At 36.2% G+C, this 22,200-nt stretch overlaps 1 protein-coding gene across 4 annotated transcripts in view; it reads left to right on the plus strand.

The window, feature by feature from the left end:
• RLIM (ring finger protein, LIM domain interacting) overlaps positions 1-20,633 on the plus strand; it is a 39,442-nt gene extending 18,809 nt beyond the window's left edge. For all 4 annotated transcript variants that reach the window (XM_022580877.3, XM_022580878.3, XM_089904359.1 and 1 more), the window contains 3 exons: positions 11,163-11,355; positions 12,261-12,344; positions 13,644-20,633. In XM_022580877.3, the coding sequence (XP_022436585.1) occupies positions 11,163-11,355; positions 12,261-12,344; positions 13,644-15,262 (1,896 nt within the window). In that variant the 3' untranslated portion in view covers positions 15,263-20,633. The remainder of the gene's footprint in view (positions 1-11,162; positions 11,356-12,260; positions 12,345-13,643) is intronic.
• The last annotated feature ends 1,567 nt before the right edge of the window (positions 20,634-22,200 follow it).

Below are 22,200 nucleotides of genomic sequence, written 5' to 3' on the forward strand. Positions count from 1 at the left end.
GCTTTGGGTAGTATATTCATTTTCACAATATTGATTCTTCCAATCCAAGAACATGGTATATTTCTCCATCTGTTTGTATCATCTTTAATTTCTTTCATCAGTGTCTTATAGTTTTTTGCATACAGGTCTTTTGTCTCCCTAGGTAGGTTATTTCTAGATATTTTATTCTTTTTGTTGCAGTGGTAAATGGGAGTGTTTTCTTACTTTCTTTATTAGATTTTTCATCATTAGTGTATAGGAATGCAAGAGATTTCTGTGCATTAATTTTGTATCCTGCAACTTTACAAAATTCATTGATTAGCTCTAGTAGTTTCTGGTGGCATCTTTAGGATTCTCTATGTTTAGTATCACATCATCTTCAAACAGCGACAGCTTTACTTCTTCTTTTCCAATTTGGATTCCTTTTATTTCTTTTTCTTCGCTGATTGCTGTGGCTAAAACTTCCAAAACTATGTTGAATAATAGTGGTGAGAGCGGACATCCTTGTCTTGTTCCTGATCTTAGAGGAAATGCTTTCAGTTTTTCACCATTGAGAATGATGTTTGCTGTGGGTTTGTCATATATGGCCTTTATTATGTTGAGGTAGGTTCCCTCTTTGCCCACTTTCTGGAGCGTTTTTATCATAAATGGGTGTTAAGTTTTGTCAAAAGCTTTTTCTGCATCTATTGAGATAATGTGGTTTTTATTCTTCAATTTGTTAATATGGTGTATCACATTGATTGATTTATGTATATTGAAGAATCCTTGCCTCCCTGGGATAAATCCCACTTGATCATGGTGTATGATCCTTTATTAAATGTGTTGTTGGATTCTGTTTGCTAGTATTTTGTTGAGGATTTTTGCATCTTTATTCATCAGTGATATTGGTCTATAATGTTCTTTTTTTGTAGTATCTGTGTCTGGTTTTGGTATCAGGGTGATGGTGGCCTCATAGAATGAGTTTGGGAGTGTTCCTTCCTCTGCAATTTTTTGCAAGAGTTTAGAGGGATAGATGTTAGCTCTTCTCTTAATGTTTGATAGAATTCACGTGTGAAGCCATCTGGTCCTGGACTATTGTTTGTTGGAAGATGTTTAATCACAGTTTCAATTTCATTACTTGTGATTTGTCTGTTCATATTTTCTATTTCTTCCTGGTTCAGTCTTGGAACGTTATACCTTTCTAAGAATTTGTCCGTTTCTTCCAGGTTGTCCCTTTTATTGGCATAGAGTTGCTTGTAGTAGTCTATTAGGATGCTTTGTATTTCTGCAGTGTCACAACTTCTCCTTTTTCATTTCTAATTTTATTGATTTGAGACCTGTCCCTCTTGATGAGTCTGGCTAATGGCTTATCAATTTTGTTTATCTTCTCAAAGAACCAGCTTTTAGTTTTATTGGTCTTTGCTACTGTTTCCTTTGTTTTATTTCATTTATTCCTTTTTTTGAATTTTATTCTATTTTTTTATACAGCAGGTTCTTAATAGTTATCCATCTTATACATATTAGTGTATATATGTCAGTCACAGTCTCCCAATTCATCACACACACACACACACACACACACACACACACACACGCCGCTGCTTTCCCCCCTTGGTGTTCATACGTTTGTTCTCTATATCTGTGTCTCAATTTCTGCCCTGCAAACCAGTTCATCTGTACCATTTTTCTGGGTTCCACTAGAACCTAGAAAAATGTATATGCGTTAATATACGATATTGGTTTTTCTCTTTCTGAATTACTTCACTCTGTGTGACAGTTTCTAGATTCATCCACATCTCTACAAATGAACCAATTTCGTTCCTTTTTATGGCTGAGTAATATTGCATTGTGTATATGTACCACATCTTCTTTATCCATTCATCCGTCGATGGGCATTTAGGTTGCTTCCATGATCTGGCTATTGTAAATAGTGCTGCAGTGAACATTGTAGTACATAACTCTTTTTGAATTATGGTTTTCTCAGGGTATATGCGCAGTAGGGGGATTGCTGGGTTGTATGGTAGTTCTACTTTTAGTTTTTTAAAGAATCTCCATACTGTTCTCCATAGTGGCTATATCAGTTTACATTCCCACCAACAGTGCAAGAGGGTTCCATTTTCTCCACACCCTCTCCAACATTTGTTGTTTGTAGATTTTCTGATGATGCCCCCTTCTAACGGGTGTGAGGTGATACCTCATTGTAGTTTTGACTTGCATTTCTCTCATAGTGATGTTGAGAAGCTTTTCATGTGCTTCTTGGCCATCTGTATGTCTTCTTTGGAGAAATGTCTATTTAAGTCTTCTCTCCTTTTTTTGATTGGATTGTTTGTTTCTTTAATATTGACCTGCATGAGCTGTTTATATATTTTGGAGATTAACCCTTTGTCCGTTGATTCGTTGGCAAATATTTTCCCTTATTCTGAGGGTTGTCTTTTCATCTTGTTTGTAGTTTGCTGTGGAAAAGGTTTTAAGTTTCATTAGGTCCCATTTGTTTGTTTTTGTTTTTATTTCCATTACTCTAGGAGGTGGGTCAATAAAGATCTTGCTGTGATTTATGTCAAAGAGTGTTCTTCCTGTTTTCCTCTAAGATTTTTATAGTGTCCAGTGTTACACTTAGGTCTCTAATCCATTTTGAGTTTATTTTTGTGTATGGTGTTAAGTAGTGTTCTAATATCATTCTTTTACATGTAGCTGTCCAGTTTTCCCAGCACCACTTATTGAAGAGACTGTCTTTTCTCCATTGTGTATCCTTGCCTCCTTTGTCATTGATTAGTTGACCACAGGTGCGTGGGTTTATCTCTGGGCTTTCTATCCTGTTCCATTGATCCATATTTCTGTTTTTGTGCCAGTACCATATTGTCTCGATTACTGAAGCTTTGTAGTATAGTCTGAAGTCAGGGAGTCTGATTCCCCCAGCTCCGTTTTTTTCCCTCAAGACTGCTTTGGTTATTCAGGGTTTCTTGTGTCTCCATACAAATTTTAAGATTTTTTGTTCTAGTTCTGTGAAAAATGCCGTGGGTAGTTTGATAGGTATTGCATTGAATCTGTAGGTTGCTTTGGGTAGTATATTCATTTTCACAATATTGGTTCTTCCAGTCCAAGAACATGGTATATCTCTCTATGTGATTGTATCATCTTTAATTTCTTGCATCAGTGTCTTATAGTTTTCTGCATACAGGTCTTTTGTCTCCTTAGGTAGGTTTATTCCTAGGTATTTTATTCTTTTTATTGCAGTGGTAAATGGGAGTGTTTCCTTAATTTCTCTTTCAGATTTTTCATTATCAATGTACAGGAATGCAAGAGATTTCTGTGCATTAATTTTGTATCCTGCAACTTTACAGAATTCATTGATTAGCTCTAGTAGTTTTCTGCAAGCATCTTTAGGATTCTCTATGTATAGTATCACATCATCTGCAAACAGTGACAGTTTTACTTCTTCTTTTCCAATTTGTATTCATTTTATTTCTTTTTCTTCTCTGATTGCCGTTGCTCAGACTTCCAAAACTATGTTGAATAATACTGGTGAGGGTGGACATCCTTGTCTTGTTCCTGACCTTAGAGGAAATGCTTTCAGTTTTTCATCATTGAGAATGATGTTTGCTGTTGGTTTGTCATATATGGCCTTTATTATGTTGAGGTAGTTTCCTTCTGTGCCCAGTTTCTGGAGAGTTTTTACCGTAAATGGGTGTTGAATTTTGTCAAAAGCTTTTTCGGCATCTGTTGAGATGATCATATGGATTTTATTCTTCAGTTTGTTAATATGGTGTATCACATTGATTGATTTGCGTATATTGAAGTATCCTTGCCTCCCTGGGATAAATCCCACTTGATCATGGTGTATGATTCTTTTATTGTGTTGTTGTATTCTGTTTGCTCGTATTTTGTTGAGGATTTTTGCATCTATATTCATCAGTGATATTGGTCTGTAATTTTCCTTTTTTGTAGTATCTGTGTCTGGTTTTGCTATCAGGGTGATGGTGGCCTTATAGAATGAGTTTGGGAGTGTCCTTCCTCTGCAATTGTTTGGAAGAGTTTGAGACAGATGGGTGTTATCTCTCCTCTAAATGTTTGATAGAATTCACCTGTGAAGCCATCTGGTCCTGGACTTTTGTTTGTTGGAAGGTTTTGTTGTTGTTGTTGGAAGGTTTTTAATCACAGTTTCAATTTCGTTACTTGTGATTGGTCTGTTCATAATTTCTATTTCTTCCTGGTTCCGTCTTGGAAGGTTATATCTTTCTAAGAATTTGTTCATTTCTTCTAGGTTGTCCATTTTATTGGCATAGAGTTGCTTGTGGCAGTCTCTTAGGTTGCTTTGTATTTCTGCGGTGTCTGTTGTAACTTCTCCTTTTTCATTTCTAATTTTATTGATTTGAGTCCTCTCTGTCTTTTTTTGATGAGTCTGGCTAATGGTTTATCAGTTTTGTTTATCTTCTCAAAGAACCAGCTTCAGTTTTATTGATCTTTGCTGTTGTTTTCTTTGTTTCTGTTTCATTTATTTCTGCTCTGCTCTTTATGATATCTTTTGTTCTGCTAACTTAGGGTTTTGTTTGTTCTTCCTCTATTTCCTTTAGGTGTAAGGTTAGATTGTTTATTTGAGATTTTTCTTGTTTCTTGAGGTAGGCTTGTATTGCTATAAACTTCCCTCTTAGAATTGCTTTTGCTGCATCCCATAGGTTTTGGATCGTCGTGTTTTCATTGTCATTTGTCTCTAGGTATTTTTTGATTTCCTCTTTGGTAGCTTCAGTGAGCTCTTGGTTATTTAGTAACGTATTGTTTAGCCTCCATGTGTTTGTGTTTTTTTACGTTTTTTTCCCTGTAATTGATTTCTAATCTTATAGCGTTGTGGTCAGAAAAGATGCTTGATATGATTTCAGTTTTCTTAAATTTACTGAGGCTTGATGTGACCTTAGATGTGGTCTATCGTGGGGAATGTTCCATGCGCACTTGAGAAGAAAGTGTTGTAATCTCCTGTTTTTGGATGGAATGTCCTATAAATATCAGTTTAATCTATCTCGTCTGTTGTGTCATTTAGACCTTGTGTTTCCTTATTAATTTTCTGTTTGGATGATCTCTCTATTGGTGTGAGGTGTTAAAATCCTGTACTATTATTGTGTTACTGTTGATTTCCTCTTTTATAACCGTTAGCAGTTGCCTTATGTATTGAGATGCTCCTTTGTTGGGCACATATATATTTATAATTGTTATATCTTCTTCTTGGATTGATTTCTTGATCATTATGTAGTGTCCTTCCTTGTCTCTTGTAACATTCTTCATTTTATCTGATATGAGTGTTGCTATTCCAGCTTTCTTTTGATTTCCAGTTGCATGGGATATCTTTTTCCCTCCCCTCACTTTCATTCTGTATATGTCCCAGGTCTGAAGTGGGTCTCTTGTAGACAGCATATATATGGGTCTTGTTTTTGTGTCCATTCAGCAAGCCTGTGTCTTTTGGTTGGAGCATTTAATCCATTCACATTTAAGGTAATTATCGATATGTTATCCCTCCCTTCCCTCCCTCCTCTTTTTTCACTGACTTGAGTCTTTCCTTGACCTCCCAGGTGAAGCTTATAGCTTCTTTCTCTGTTTAGGAGGTTGGACTAGACCTCTAATGTCCCTTCCTACCCAGAGATGCTACCCTCTTTAGTGTCTTTTGTGTGTATGTGCTGAAAACAGCTTCATTGACTCAGGCATCCTTAATCACTGTGCTCCTTGGATCTGGCTCTATTTTCTTAATTGTTATGGGTTTGTTTTTTGGGGGTACTTTTCTTCTCATGTGTTTCCCATTTAGAGAAGTTCCTTTAGCATTTGTTGTAGAGCTGGTTTGCTGGTGCTCAATTCACTTAGCTTTTGCTTGTCTGTAAAGGTTTTGATTTCTCTGTTGAATCTGAATGAGATCCTTGCTGGGTAGAGTAATCTTGGTTGTAGGTTCTTCCCTTTCATCACATAGCCACTCCCTTGTGGCTTGTAGAGTTTCTGCTGAGAAAGCAACTGTTAACCTTATGGAAGTTCCCTTGTATGTTTTTTGTCGTTTTTCCTTTGTTGCTTTTAATAATTTTTCTTTGTCTTTAATTTTTGTCAGTTTGATTACTATGTGTCTCGGCATGTTTCTCCTTCTGTTTATCCTGCCTGGGACTCTCTGTGGTTCCTGGACTTGGGTGGCTATTTCCTGTCCCATGTTAGGGAAGTTTTCAACTGTAATCTCTTTAAGTATTTTCTCAGGTCCTTTCTCTCTTCTCCTTCTGGGACCCCTATGATGCGAATGTTGTTGCGTTTAATGTTGTCCCAGAGGTCTGTTAGGCTGTCTTCATTTCTTTTCATTCTTTTTTCGTCATTCTGTTCCACACCAGTGAATTCCACCATTCTGTCTTCCAGGTCACTTATCCATTCTTTTGCCTCAGTTATTCTGCTATTGATTCCTTCTAGTGTATTTTTCATTTCAGTTATTGTATTGTTCATCTCTGTTTGTTTGTTCTTGAATTCTTCTAGGTGTTTGTTCTTTAATTCTTCTAGGTCTTTTTTAAGCATTTCTTGCGCCTTCTCGTTCTTTGCCTCCATTCTTTTTCCGAGGTCCTGGATCATCTTCACTATCATTATTCTGAATTCTTTTTCTGGAAGGTTATCTTTGTCCACTTCTTTTAATTGTTTTTCTGGGGTTTTATCTTGTCCCTTCATCTGTTACATAGCGCTCTGCCTTTTCATCCTGTCTATCTGTGAATGTGGTTTTTGTTCCACAGGCTGCAGGATTGTAGTTCTCCTTGCTTCTGCTCCTGAGTTGTATTTTTCATAAATTACTTTCAGGATTATTTATTGATCCTTCACAAGTGGACTTTGTCATGTTGTTAGTGTTCAGAATATTAACTGCTTAATGTTAGCCAAATGTGGTTTTCTTTGGTTTGAGAAATTATGGATGAACTTTTTCCTTTGTGCTTTTCTGTAGTTTTAAAAATTAGCTGTGTGCTATTACCAATACTAAGTTGCTACTTAGGTACATATGGGAAATTTTGGCTTCCTTTTGTTTGTTTCTTTGATTGCCTGGCCCATATAACTTTTATGAGTGTTTTATTTAAGCTCTTGACTTGTAGTCTTCTTAAAGTTTCAGGTTATTATGAAAACAGTATATTTCAGAAATTTATATAGCTTACTCTTACCAAAAGTAAGGAATCTTAGTTATGAGGTTAGGAAACTCCAAAAATATTGCATCTCCCTCCCTTTCCTTGACATATTTATCTTATTTGTTTAAACAATGATAGAGTAGCTCTAAAAATAATGATCTAAGAGAGACAATGGGGAGAGCTAGGTGTGCCCATGTACAGCCTGAAATTTGTTTAGACTCATCAGACAGGTAGAGAGGCTTCTTTATTTTTATATCTGAAAGACAGTTTGTTTTTATTTTTCTCTAGTACTGACTTGTAAACATCCAGGTACTTCATGTGTTGTGTGTGGGATTAAATCCTAGTACCAATATAGATTACCTCTTTTCTACAAATCAGATTTTCATATGTTTATGGAATTAACTTTTATTTTGTCAATGTGAAGTTCAATAAGGTCAATCTGAGGTTGGAAGGAAAAGAGTTAGAGAATGAAATTTTTTGTTTGGATTCTTCTCTTAGTTTAGATTGTTTACTACCATTGTTTTTTCATTAGAGTGGTTAATGAGTGTGTGGAGGTCTGCCAATACAGTAATTATCTAATGCTGTACAAGTAGTGAATGACAATTAAGAGGTTTTGGCTAAACAGACACGTGAAAGGATGCTCAGTATCACTAATCATTAGAGAAATGCAAATCAAAACTATAATGAGGTATTACCTCACACCAGCCAGAATGGCCATCATCAAAAAATCTAGAAACAATAAATGCTGGAGAGGGTGTGGAGAAAAGGCAACCCTCTTGCACTGTTGGTGGGAATGTAAATTGATAACAGCCACTATGGAAAACAGTATGGAGGTTCCTTAGAAAACTAAAAATAGAATTACCACACGACTCAGCAATCCCACTACTGGGCATATACCCTGAGAAAAACATAATTCAAAAAGAGTCATGTACCATAATGTTCACTGCAGCTCTATTTACAGTAGCCAGGACATGGAAGCAACCTAAGTGTCCATCAGGAGATGAATGGATAAGGAAGATGTGGCACATATATACAGTGGAATATTACTCAGCCAGAAAAAGAAACGAAATTGAGTTATATGTAGTGAGGTGGATGGACCTAGAGTCTGTCATAACAGAGTGAAGTAAGTCAGAAAGAGAAAAACAAATACCGTATGCTAACACATATATATGGAATCTAAAAAAAACCAAAATTGTTCTGAAGAGCCTAGGGGCAGGACAGGAATAGAGGCGCAGATGTAGAGAATGGACTTGAGGACACAGGGAGGGGGAAGGGTAAGCTGGGACTAAGTGAGAGAGTGGCATGGATATATATACACTACCAAATGTAAAATAGATAGCTAGTGGGAAGCAGCCGCATAGCACAGGCAGATCAGCTCTGTGCTTTGTGTCCGCCTAGAGGGGTGGGATAGGGAGGGTGGGAGGGAGACGCAAGAGGGAGGGGATATGGGGATATATGTATACGTATAGCTGATTCACTTTGTTATACAGCAGAAACTAACACACCATTGTAAAGCAATTATACTCTAATAAAGTTGTTAAAAAAAAAGAAAAAAGTTTTGGCTAGTTTCATGTCCTATCCCAGAGCAGGGGTTGGTAAACTTTCTGTAGAAGTCCAGATAGTAAATTTTTTTCACTTTTCTAATCAAAATTGAGCATATTACATAGTTATTTATTTAAAAACAGAGAAACCAAATTTCCACAAAGTTTTTCTTGATAAAACTCACAATGTAATAATAATTGAGTACAATATTTTGTAATATAGGTCTACTAATGAGAAGAATGGTATTCTTTTGCTGACGGAGGGGTAACATTTTGCTTAATTGGGGCTAAACATACTCCTTATCAAAATCATTTGCAGATGTTCATTTAGTGTTTTCTGACTTGAAGTGAGATTTTACATATTTCATCTTTGAAAATGTCTATTCACACATATAGGTAGGTCTTGCTCTCTAATCAGTACACAAGCATATAATTTTAATGAAGTATATTCACCCCTTAGAAGGTGTTTATAGAATTTTTCATTAAATTCTCTTGATATTTACCTTTTTAGCAGGCATATCATTAGACGGCAGAGTCATCACTTTCAATTGAAGGGTAGGTGGAAGCTCCTCAGTTACACAGTTAAGTGGATTTTGAAATAAGGAAGTTTCCTTTGTACTTGCATTGAGGTCCAAAAAACACTTCTGGAGTTGTAGTTTGTGCTTAGAAAATATATCTACTACAATTTCTATAGGAATGGAGCTCTCATTTCTTTGATAGCACAAGAAGTGCATAAAGCAGCTTGACATTGTGATTCCAGTGTTAGTTATTGTTGAAATGACTTTACTGTAGTATAAGATTTACATATTATAAGCACTGTAATTTTAGGTTGAGTTCATTCAGAAACATTATGAAGTCTTCAGAAAAAGCTAATTTCCCAAGCCATTCCTTGTTTGGTTATAGTAATTGAGAGTAGTTCCTTTCATTCAGAAACAAATCTAATCTTGGACCTGGGTACAACAAATCACAGTAAAACTTTACCAGTGCTAAGCCATCAAAATGAGCACCTGGTAGAGCAAGTCAGGATATTCAGCTTCTATTTCTGACAAAAATTCATGGAACTCGCTATGTTTAAGTCCACCGTAGTGAAGTTCACCATTGACATCACTGGTTCAATAATGATAGATACAAATATTTTCTACACACTACCTATAACTACTATATAATGAATAACCATAGACTTTAAACACCTTACATATTCATAGGCATTGTAAATTTGTCCAAGTAGGTCTACACTTTTTTTTTAACCACTGTTTCAATTGTAACACATCTTAGCAGATTCCACTTCATGTTGTGCTGAATTAGTGTTTCTCAGCTTCTTTGAAAATATTATCACCTGTAGTTAGTTGTTCCATGCAAACTCTTTATAGAGGTCACTTCTTTAGTTACTTCAAACTCCTCAAATAATCAATGTTTGACTCCTTGAATAAACAGCTGAATAGTATCAGTTATATTTGTCAGCTCATCAAGAACCAAGGAAAACCACTCAAAATCATTTGCTCCCTTGTTTTTCACTTGATTATTGACATATCCCAATATCCTCAACTTTCTGAGCAACTGTTCTCATCAAAAGGCTAATAATCTTAAATTTATTTTCTGTGGACAAATTTCTTTAGCTTCTGCAGTCAAACACAGTTTAACTAACACATCATTGACAAATGGCTTTGCTTGCTTAGCCAACAAATGAGCCACTTGGAAACTTACTCTGGTTGAAGCCTCATTTTTTACTTTTGTGGGGAAATATTTTGTGATGAGATACTTTGTTTTAAATTTTTTAATTTTTCAGACTGTAGCTTTCCTGTGAATTGGGAATATTGTGATGAATGCTTATTTAGTCTGATAATATTAATGTATATTTTATTATTTTAGCACAGTTTTAGCGCTGTTGCATTATAAATATAACCTTTGCCATCTAATAACAAAATAATCCATACTCCACTGCACTTTAGGCATTTGAAGTCCATTTTCTCTTCATTTAATATGATGAGTGTACATTGGTAATTAAAAAAATATCACAGTGTGGTGATAAGCATGGCACTTGAAATGCTGTCAAGTTATAATTGCATCACTGCAACTTACAATGCACAGATCGCCAGTGCAAAGCAGTGAGAGTGCTACATACAGTCTTGGTAACAACTACTCAGCTCTGCCATTATAGCATGAAGCAGCCATAGAAAATAAGTGAATGTGTATGGCTGTATTCCAATAAAACTTAAACACTGAAATTTGGATTTCATATAATTTTCACACATCACAGAATATTCTCTTAAAAAAACATTTAAAGGTGTAAAAATCATTCTTAGATCTCAAGGAGAAAAAAATAGGCACCAGGGCTACATTTGGCCCATGGGCCATAGTTTGCCAACCCCTGACCTAGTCTTTTCGTAGTATAACAGTGCTTTTCAGGAGTTTTTCTGTTATGAAATTTCATTCATATGAGGTCTTAAAATCCACGTCTGGACCTGCATTCTGGATTTTCCCATAACTAAAACTGTTCTATAGAATACATACTGACTTCTGTTTTCAAGATTGATCTCCTTTCTCCTTTTAGATAATTTTCCACTTGTTCATCAAGATGGAAAGCTCAGATTCTAACGATAAAGGAAGCGGTGATCAGTCTGCAGCACAGCGCAGAAGTCAGATGGACCGATTGGATCGGGAAGAAGCTTTCTATCAATTTGTAAATAACCTCAGTGAAGAAGATTATAGGCTTATGAGGGATAACAATTTGCTAGGCACCCCAGGTATGCAATGTGTAGTTTAAGGATTTATATATGTAAATTGCTGGTCTTAAAAAAAAAAGGAAACCTGTATTTTAAAAGTTTCTTTAGCCGTTTTGAAGTATGATTTTAATACAAAGGATGTAGAGTGACATTAACTGCTGTACTTATTACATGATTTGTTCACTCATATTTGGAATTATCCTATGTCAGGGTTTTTAGTTAGGAATTATATTATGAATTTATAATGAGCTAAATTCAAGAGAGTGGACCTGAAAAATCTTTTTGTTATTTATCTTTATATAACTTACTAGACATTAGTAGTCTTGAGGAGCTAATGGGAACTTCAGCTCTTAGGAGAGACTTACTCTGTCATAATCAATCAAAGCTAGCCTTGGGTAAAATAGTCAATTATTCAGAACTTTGTGCTTGGTTATTCTCCTTTGCCTGATTAGGGCCCATTTGAATCTACTTAAAATTCATTATCTCCCTTCCTCCTTGTTTCTTGTTAATTCTATTAACCTTTGAGTGATTCGTTAAATTTTAAAAGGTAAGGTGTTAGTTAGCATGGCTCTTATAAGAGAGAGTGCATTTTGAGGCAACAGTACCAGACTTGAGTCAGAATGCCAAAGTTGGCATTCTCGCCCTGCCATATATTAATTAACACGTCAGTCTCTCACTCAGTCTGTTTCATTGTTTTAAACTGCAGATAATACTACCTCCCAGAGTTGCAGTTTTAAACAATGAGATACTGTATGCAAAAGCATTTTGTAAACTGGAAAGAAATGTGAATAAATATAAGTTGTAATGTCATGCTCTCAAATAGGTGAATTTTACCCAGGTTTCCTACTCACTCTCTGGTTGTCATCTCAGATGGATAAGTCATTGTTTTTTATTCATAATTTGGCAAACATTTTAAACTATTTTAGGTGAAAGTACTGAGGAAGAGTTGCTGAGAAGACTACAACAAATTAAAGAGGGCCCACCACCACAAAACTCAGATGAAAATAGAGGTAAATTTTGCTTGGGGGTGGAGGATGGAATGGATAAGGAGCTTCCTAATGATAAATGTCAGCCAAAGATAATCTAGCAATGGCACAAATTAATTTGGTGCTAAGTAACTGCTCATAAAAACAACTGGCATTTTCTTGATATTTGGTGAGAATGTTAACTTTTTTTTTTCTGCTTCACCTTTGGGTTTTTTGTGTTAATTGGAGCATAGTGAGGAATGGCCTATTTTAAATGTGATTTTTTTTCTTGATTTTCCACCTCCATTGAAATTTCCCCCTACCTACTGTATTATTCCTTCCTTATAAACATGAGTTCCTCACCAGCAGAAAGACATGTTGCATTCTGTAATCTGATGGCTCTCAATGGGGTATAATTTTGCCCCCTAGGGGACATTGGCAATGCCTGGAGACATTTTTGGTTGTCATGACTGGGGGTTTGCTATTGGTATCTAGTGGGTGGAGGTCAGGGATGCTGCTAAACATCCTAAAATGCACAGCACAGCCCCCACAACAAAGAATTATCTGGCTCAAAATATAAATAGTCCCACTGTTGAGAAATCTTGCTCTTACCTGGGGTCTGGTGTTTCTCCCTCAATGTGAAATAGGGAATTTGACTAACATAAGAAGCCATGATAACAGTTAGGTTCTCGAATGTGCCATTATATGTACTGTGCTAGGTTCAGACTGTTTACTTGGTCTGATCTCCAATTTCACGTTAATTTAAGATCTTGGTAATGTGAAGAAGTATTCAAATACTTTTAAACCTGTAAATCTCGTTTATATTTTTGCAGTGACTAAAGCAGTCTTGTATTTTTAAATGTCCCATATTATTAAAGGCACTTAAGTCAAGAGCCTAAAGAAATGTAGGCTAATGAAAATTTGACAAAAAAATGTAATTTGAACTAAAATATTAGCCCTGTACCTTAACTGGTGTTTACCTTGTTTGATTACATTAGTGTTGGCAGTGGACTGAAAAAATGTTGTCATCTGACAGCCCACAGTGGTATGTTAGGCTCTGTATATGATGAAGTGCTAAAAATAGACTTCTTCCCAATTCCCTTTTTAAAAAAAAAAATTCCCTAAATTTCTCTACGATTAGCTTGCTCTTTTAAAATGGAATTGAAACTTTCCTGCTTTTACTGCAAATCAATGCAGTATGGTTTACAAAAATCTGTAAATGTGAAATCTGTTCAGAATCTTTGTTCTTTTTTTCTAATATGAACTTTCTGAGTACTCTTATATAATTTCCTAATTTTAATAGTTCCTTTTTCTCCCTCTCTCCCCTCCCTTTTTTAAAAACAGGTGGAGACTCTTCAGATGATGTGTCTAATGGTGACTCTATAATAGACTGGCTTAACTCCGTCAGACAAACTGGAAATACGACAAGAAGTGGGCAAAGAGGAAACCAATCTTGGAGAGCAGTGAGCCGGACTAATCCAAACAGTGGTGATTTCAGATTCAGTTTAGAGATCAATGTTAACCGTAATAATGGGAGCCAAAATCCAGAGAATGAAAATGAGCTATCTGCAAGACGTTCTAGCGGAGAAAGTATGGACAACAACAGCCAAAGGCAAGTGGAAAATCCACGATCTGAATCAACATCTGCAAGGCCACCCAGATCAGAACGAAATTCAACTGAATCATTAACAGGAGAAGCCCCACCTACCAGAGGTCAGAGAAGGGCAAGAAGTAGGAGCCCAGACCATCGGAGAACCCGAGCAAGAGCTGAAAGAAGTAGATCACCTCTGCATCCAATGAGTGAAATTCCACGAAGATCTCATCATAGTATCTCATCTCAGACTTTTGAGCATCCTTTGGTAAATGAGACTGAGGGAAGTTCTAGAACCCGGCACCACGTGACATTGAGACAGCAAATAAGTGGGCCTGACTTGCTAAGTAGAGGTCTCTTTGCAGCTTCTGGAACCAGAAATGCCTCACAAGGAGCAGGGTCTTCAGATACAACTGGCAATGGTGAATCTACAGGATCAGGCCAGAGACCTCCAACCATAGTCCTTGATCTTCAAGTAAGAAGAGTTCGTCCTGGAGAATATCGGCAGAGAGATAGCATAGCTAGCAGAACTCGGTCAAGGTCTCAGACGCCAAATAACACCGTCACTTATGAAAGTGAACGAGGAGGTTTTAGGCGTACATTTTCACGTTCTGAGCGAGCAGGTGTGAGAACCTATGTCAGTACCATCAGAATTCCGATTCGTAGAATCTTAAATACTGGTTTAAGTGAGACTACATCTGTTGCAATTCAGACCATGTTAAGGCAGATAATGACAGGTTTTGGTGAGTTAAGCTACTTTATGTACAGTGATAGTGATTCAGAGCCTAGTGGCTCAGTCTCAAGTCGAAATATGGAAAGGTCAGAGTCACGGAATGGAAGAGGGGGTTCTGGTGGTAGTAGCAGTTCTGGTTCGAGTTCCAGTTCCAGTTCCAGTTCTAGTTCCAGTTCTAGTTCCAGTTCCAGTCCTAGTTCCAGTTCCAGTGGTGAAAGTTCAGAGACTAGCTCAGAGGTATTTGAAGGCAGTAATGAAGGAAGCTCATCATCAGGCTCATCAGGTGCCAGGCGAGAGGGTCGACACAGGGCCCCAGTAACATTTGATGAAAGTGGCTCTTTGCCCTTCCTTAGTCTGGCTCAGTTTTTCCTCTTAAATGAGGATGATGATGACCAACCTAGAGGACTCACCAAAGAACAGATTGACAACTTGGCAATGAGAAGTTTTGGTGAAAATGATGCATTAAAAACCTGTAGTGTTTGCATTACAGAATACACAGAAGGCAACAAACTTCGTAAACTACCTTGTTCCCATGAGTACCATGTCCACTGCATCGATCGCTGGTTATCTGAGAATTCTACTTGTCCTATATGTCGCAGAGCAGTCTTAGCTTCTGGTAACAGAGAAAGCGTTGTGTGATTAAGGTCTGAACTCTCAGCTATGTAGCTGGTATAGTGATGGGCAAACAGGAATCACTTGCTTTATGTCCACTTTTTGAGTGGTGCTTAAATGTAAAGTAGCAACCTGAATTGAGTCATTGCTTTCTGAATGAATCATTGTCCTTCCTCTAATTTCTGTTCCAGAATAAAAGGAAATATTTAAAAAGCAACGTTTTAGGACATAAAAATCTGATTTCAGTATCAGTAATTGTTATTACTGATGATTTATCATATATAGTTGTCAGTTTCTCCTTTGTTATCTTAAAAGGTCTGCCTTAGCAATGGCTCTTATCTGTTTCATGTTGATCTTTAAAGTTTCCTATGCCATAGGAAAGAGGGATGAAGGAAATTCCCAGTTTAGACTAAGTTACAGTACATGTTTCCTAAGTGATTGCTTAAAGCTATACTGTTCCCAGTTATTAGTTGGCACAAATTCACCTACATTCTGAATATCATTTGTTCACCTTTCAGACAAGGTGATATTATTGGACATGTCAGTGTAAATAACACTAAGGTTAGGATCTTCTAAGTGTATAACTGTCTCCTAAGCCCATCACTGTGGCACACTGTAGAGTGAGCTTATAGTTTAATTGAGATATTTATCTTGTGGAAATATTAAAAAAAAAAGCCTATGCTTGTGTAAGTGAAAAAAAATCACATTCATTTGTTTAAAAATGTAAAGCTATTTTGTAGAGGCTCAGTACTTTTCCAATGCACTGTTGTATTAATGCATTAAAAATTGTAAAGTACCATGCTTAGAAATGAAAAAACTGCTTTTTGTGAGCCAACATAGTAAAAAACACACCAAACAAAGTACAAAGCTGCTTTTGTAAGTGTGTAGATGTAAGAGCAGAACATATCTATGATATTTAATGTATGTGAACAGCTACTGTGACATGCAAAGAGGAAAGGACAGAGTGCAGAATTGAACTGCATTGAAGATCAGTGGAAATTGTTTATTTTAACTTGGATTTAGGCAGGAAATGAAAGACAGGAGGAGTAAAGAAAACTGCTTGGAAGAACTTAAACTTTTCATGAAGACAGTAGTCATACAGATGTGAGTGAACTGGTTTCATATGGTGAGATCCTGGACACAGTATTCTACTTGAGCAGATGATGCAAATTTGGCAGAGCTTTGGTTTAAGGAAAACAAACCACTACCCCTTAGCACAAGTTACACTGCTGTTTTTTACAAGTCTGCTCCTCAAAAAAAAAAAAAAACCCAAAAAGCAAAAGATGGAGGAAAGAGACTATAAACCACTTTTAGCATAGGAATTGAAGTTGGTGCAGATGTGTGTACTAATAGGAAAGTCTCAAATTTGCATCATTTTTGAGATTTGTCATTCAAGGTACCAGTGCCCACTTGTTTAATGTTTTGTTACTATCTCTCTAACACAGACCTAACATCTCACATATAAAGACAAGGTGAAGAATTAAGGGATTTTTATTCTTTGTGGAAAGTGAGTCGTGTTGGGTTATTTGAAATTGAAATTTTTAAATGTGCTGCCCATATCTGAAGATGAGAATGCTGACTCACAAATCTATGGGATATGCACTTTATGTTGTTTCCTTAGTAAGCTTTGTGAAGAACCCCAGTACTCTTGCCAACTTTCTCTTGAGGCTCATTGGGGTTAGGATTAGTCTGACTGTGGAGGACTGTCTTTGTTTTTCTGGGAAAAGATAATGGGCCCAAAGAGATTGAACACATCCTTGGCCTTTAACAAAGTGAGCTAATTACCCAGGCCTAGTCAGATACTCTACAAAATAAACAAGTCTGCTTTAGAAATTATCTGGCCACCTTAACTGTTATCAACTCAGCTGTAAAGATTATTTCAAAGCTCATTCTTTCGTATTTTCCTCTGGCTTTCAATCCTACCTAAGTATCAAGGAAATTAACTTGTAAATATGGTAGTTGTTTACTAAGGATATGTACTGCTCTTGCAAGGAAATAATGTCCAAACAAAGCTTCACTTATTTTTTTTTAATATAAGCAGATTTTACTGTTTATGGCGCTTATGTAATACATTTTATCTTTTTAAAAAAATTGTCCATGTAAAAGTCAGGATTCCTTTATATTTGTGAGCCATGTCTCCTTTCCTAAGGGTGTATTCTTTGGTTTTCAGATCTGCAGGGTAGTCCTGATTGGCTAAAAACAAACCCAGTTTCCTCTTGGTATAAAATGTCGCATTCTTATATAGGGGTGTTCATTTTAAATAGTTTAAAAACAACTGCATCACATTCTAAGCATAAAAGAAAGTTATTAACAGGTACCTTCCTAACCTCCCAAGATGTATTTTACTCATTTGTGAAGTATTAAAGAGGTAACTCATGCAGAATGCTGGTTATGAATGTAGATATTGAAGCTATTCATAAACACTGGAAATAGAATTTTAAGTTTTTAGTCTTCAGTAGGATGCACATATTGGACATGTGCATGTGGAAACCTTTTTCAGTAGCACTCATTAATTTCCATTGGATTGTGTAGAATGGATGCAAATATTTTAGTGGAATTTGCTACTTGATTTTTTTTTTGCAAGGTCCATGACCAATATGTACTTACTAGTATGGACATTGAAGACAAGGTCATTTGTAGGTGTCAGATGTACATTGGAGAACAAAAATCTTTTTTCCCACCAGCATCCAAACACCTGTTCTCTTGAGGAAGCATTTTCTTGCAAAAGACTTTACATTTCATTTTGTATCTTTGCACTTTTTCTTTATTACAGAAAGGTTCTGTCTTGAGGACCTAGTTTGAACTTCATGCAGTAATAGGAACAAGAAAAACAATGTTGGAATTACATTGTTCAAGGCATAGGGAAAAGTACTAAAAACGGAATTTCCTTGAATATTTCAGATTATTTTTTAAAATTCACTTACTAGTCTGAAACGTTTGAGGTGTTATGTTTAACTCCAAGCAGTTGACATGATTGAGATTTATTAATACTAAACAAAATTGAACAAGTTAGCTTTAAAGTTTGCAGACTTTATCTGTAGCAACACTAGAAGATGAGCCATATTCTTAATTTGGAATATTTGCTCTAAAAAGAACACATTAGTTATACCTCAGTGGTGTTGATGGAGGTGGGGATTGAGAAAAGTGTTCACATTAGTGTTGGAGTATAGGTAATCAGTTGTACAGTTAACAACGACAAAAAACGTTTAGCACCAGGATTTTATATATATATGTATGTGTGTGTGTATATATATATATATATATATGTATAAAATCTCTAAAAACATGATTGTTGGAGTTCATCCAAACTTTAAGATTAGGAAACTATTAGCTATAAGTGTTACCTCAAGTAATTTTTTTCCCTGGGAAAACATGTTCATTCCGTGCCAAGTATTATCTCCTAGTGTCCGTGTCTCAAATTATATTTATGAAGGGTTATCACTTAATATACTTTGTATTTAATCACCTGCTTCCCAGATGTCCACGACATAAAACGGGTCAAGCATCAGCCATAACTTTTGGCAGTTCGCAAAATACCCATGCGATAGGGAGGTGAGTGGCCATTTTTACAGCTTGCTAGAATACAGTGGCACCTTGTGGTTGTTGTTGATACTTTTAAAGATGGAAGATATTTTTATTCCTCCCTTTACTTCACCCCATTTCTTTGTTCTTTTGTGAACGAAAAATACTTGTAATCTGCCTTATTTGAGTTTTTAAGTTTTACCTTACTGGCTTCCCTGTCAAATGTATTACCAATATTAAATACATAGAAGCCACGTGTGCAGGGCACTTTTGTTGTCTTATAAGACTATGCTGATTGCTACTTTCTAAAGTATTCTGTACCTTAGTAATGCAAGAGACTGATAAGGCACATGTTAAAGTGTCAGGCGTTTTTTTCCCCTTAGTATAATTCTTCAGTATGTGTAATATTCAGTAACAGTGTTGTAATTCATTGAGTTAACGAGTAAATTGTGCGCTTTTGAAAAAACATTTGAAAATGTAAGTCAACTTATAACATGCTTCATTTGGAAAATTAAAGTGCAAGATCCAAGTAACTAGTATTTCAGTTATTTTTAAATCAGATTTTTAATAAGCAACTAAGAAATAGCTGTGAGTTACGTACCTGCCCTTTACAATTTTTAGCATTCTGAAATGAGTTCCTAACTGGAACATTTCTAAAATAACTAATATTCCCAACAAGTAAGCAATCTCACTTGATTTAAGTAACTCCATTTTGTATCTAAAATACAGTATAGAATTGAGCTGTTACTGAGCTGTTGGACTCTCAAGGAATAACAAGTTTGTATCAGTTTTATGATTATTTTCATGTCTACATAGGTATTTTAATTCAAATTTGAAGAAAATAGGCACACCCTTCAGCACTCAGAGATACTTATTTTTGATTAGGATTTGTTTACTCAAGACCCCCAAGCTGCTTTATAGTTACTTAGATTGAGTGATATCTTAAAGACATGCAGTGAAAGTGAACCCCGTCATACCACTGTGCCTAGTTATTTCAGGGTTCCTCTATCAGTTCCTCATCTTCCAGATTTATCCTAATACCAAGGTATGGCTGAACCAGCTGTCCAGCCTTAACTCTTTTGAGTGCCCCTTTGCTAACGTTCTTTTAACTGAGTGATTTGTGTTTTAACTGTCCAATGTTTGGATTTTACCTCTTGATGGCTCCGTTTGTCCCTGGTGCTGCTTTTAAAGATGTAGGGCCATGTGATCAGGTATCAAGTTGAGTAGGTACGCAATTGGCCTGGTTATGTATCTGTGCCTGTTTTATCTTCTCCCAGGAAGAGCTGCTTTGGTATAGATGTTTACTTAGATTCAGGTAAAGAACTGGGCAGCAATTTTGGAAAGCTTTCTGAAGCCTATAATAACCTGAGGGGATTTGGAGGGGGAACAGTAACAAAGGCTGCCTTTATGTCTTTGAACATGAAGCACATAAATGTATGTTCTGTAAAGACTAAAGTGATTGTTATACCAGGGCTTCCTGACCTCTGGGAGAGACTTTCAAAAAAGCAGAAAGGAGCACAAAGTGAAGTGAATTTGGTTGGTTTGCTTTATCTGGTTTCTCATTTTCTTTCAATTTAAACCTGAACATAACACCCTTCTCCAATATCTATCCAGCAGACTCCTGGTTGGGAAGCCCTGTGTTAAATTTTGAGAATGTACCCAGTTTCCTTTTTCTTTTTTTTTTTTTTTTTTTGTACAGTGCTTTACACCTGCTAAAAGTTAACTTGTTTAATGCAAAACAAGACCTTGAAAGGTCAGTCATACTAAAGCTGGTTTGATTATTAATAGTTATCTTTTAGGAAGAAGCTTTTTCCCTATGTAAGATGTCATACTGCAGATTTAAAATATAGACTATCAATAAAATGCATGAAGTGATCATTTGTGCTTGATCATCTCTCCTTGGGTTTTTCTTTTAAAAGGGGGATCTGATAAAGGTTCCGTTGCTTCACACCAATGTCAGATGTGGTTTTTAGAGTCAAGTAGAATTACAGTGCAACCTTGATTTTGATTCCCCTCACTGAGTGTGGGCAGGTACTGGTTTATGGAATATAACTTCCGTATCATGTAATTTAATGGCTTAATCTTTCAGTGGTAAAACAAAAGATTAAACTCTTTCTATATAAGAATCCGGGAAAGATTTATGTAAACGACATTTTAAGTAGGTGCATCTTTGCTGTTTCTTGTATTCTCGCCATTGCCCTGACAACTCCCTTGCTTGATCTCTGTAAATACAAAAACTTGTCTAGGTGTGCATGTGTGCTCACACAGCTTTTGTCTTCCATCCCTACTTCCAATCTCTTAAACATGTTGCCTAAGCCACTAAGAGTCTTTGTTTCTAAGTAGGTCATCACATTCTGATACGTGGATGTGAGTTCCCCTTGGTACTGGTATTCATTTAGCTGATGGTGAATTTTATTACCATTTCATTTCCTCTAGTGCCTACAGAGCCCTATCATTGGCATAGGAACACAGTTCCTCGGGATTTTTGGTGTGGTCAGCTCTTCTTTTCCCCATGACCTTCCCAGGGTTTTGCTTTTAGTGTCGTTCATGATTCTATTCTTTGAAACTCAAGAACACCAACACCACTGAATAGTTCACATTCTAGACAACGAAGTAAGCCAATACACAGGCATCATGTTGAGGGAAATTTAGTGAAAAGGACCATTACCTAGAACAGAGGATTTGATAAATCAGAGTGGATTATAGCTATACTCTTAATGGTCATTTAAAAAACAGGAAATGAAAGCTAGGGTCCAGTTTCTTTGAATTCAGGCAATATTTAAATTTAAGACCTTGCAAATGGATTACTAATGGCTATATTAAAAACAGCTAATTTTTTTCTTGTTGCTGTCAGGTGTTTTATTAAGTACTATAAGTTAATCCTCAGTTATTCTGAGGTTTATTATTACCACCCTGTTTTATAAATGATGTGACTGAGATACTGGCATTTGGTAATTTGCCCAAGGTCACATAATGAGTGGCAGAGTATTTCCAAGTCTGATCTCTGATTCCAGAGCTTATTTTCATTGTGCTTTTAATCCTGCTGCCATAATATGGGCCCTAATTTGTTTTTTAAAATATTTATCTCAAGTCCTAGAGTAATTACTTATGAGGTATGATTTCTTAGAATAAACATTGGTTTTGGGTAGTTTGCCAAGGAAAACTCAAAGGGCAAGTCTGAGAAGGCTGAAAGATCATATATTGTAAATTCTGTAAATCACTTTGGGCATTACTAAATACACCTTAGCGCTATGTGTAGCAAGGTGTTTCACTTCCAAAAATTTGGAAGGAGGCTGGAATGTGTTGTAGAAATCTTTAATGTTAATGGTCATCTCAGCCTCATTAAATGTGCTCTTGGCCCCAGTTATGACTTGATTTGAAATATGAAATGACTAGAAAAAAATTGTAGGTTTTTTTCTTAGTATGCTAGCCAGTTTTATTGG

Source organism: Delphinapterus leucas, chromosome X (assembly GCF_059928025.1).
Source record: "Delphinapterus leucas isolate spDelLeu-1000000601 "Yukka" chromosome X, BTC_Dleu_Yukka2, whole genome shotgun sequence".
Lineage (NCBI taxonomy): Eukaryota > Metazoa > Chordata > Mammalia > Artiodactyla > Monodontidae > Delphinapterus > Delphinapterus leucas.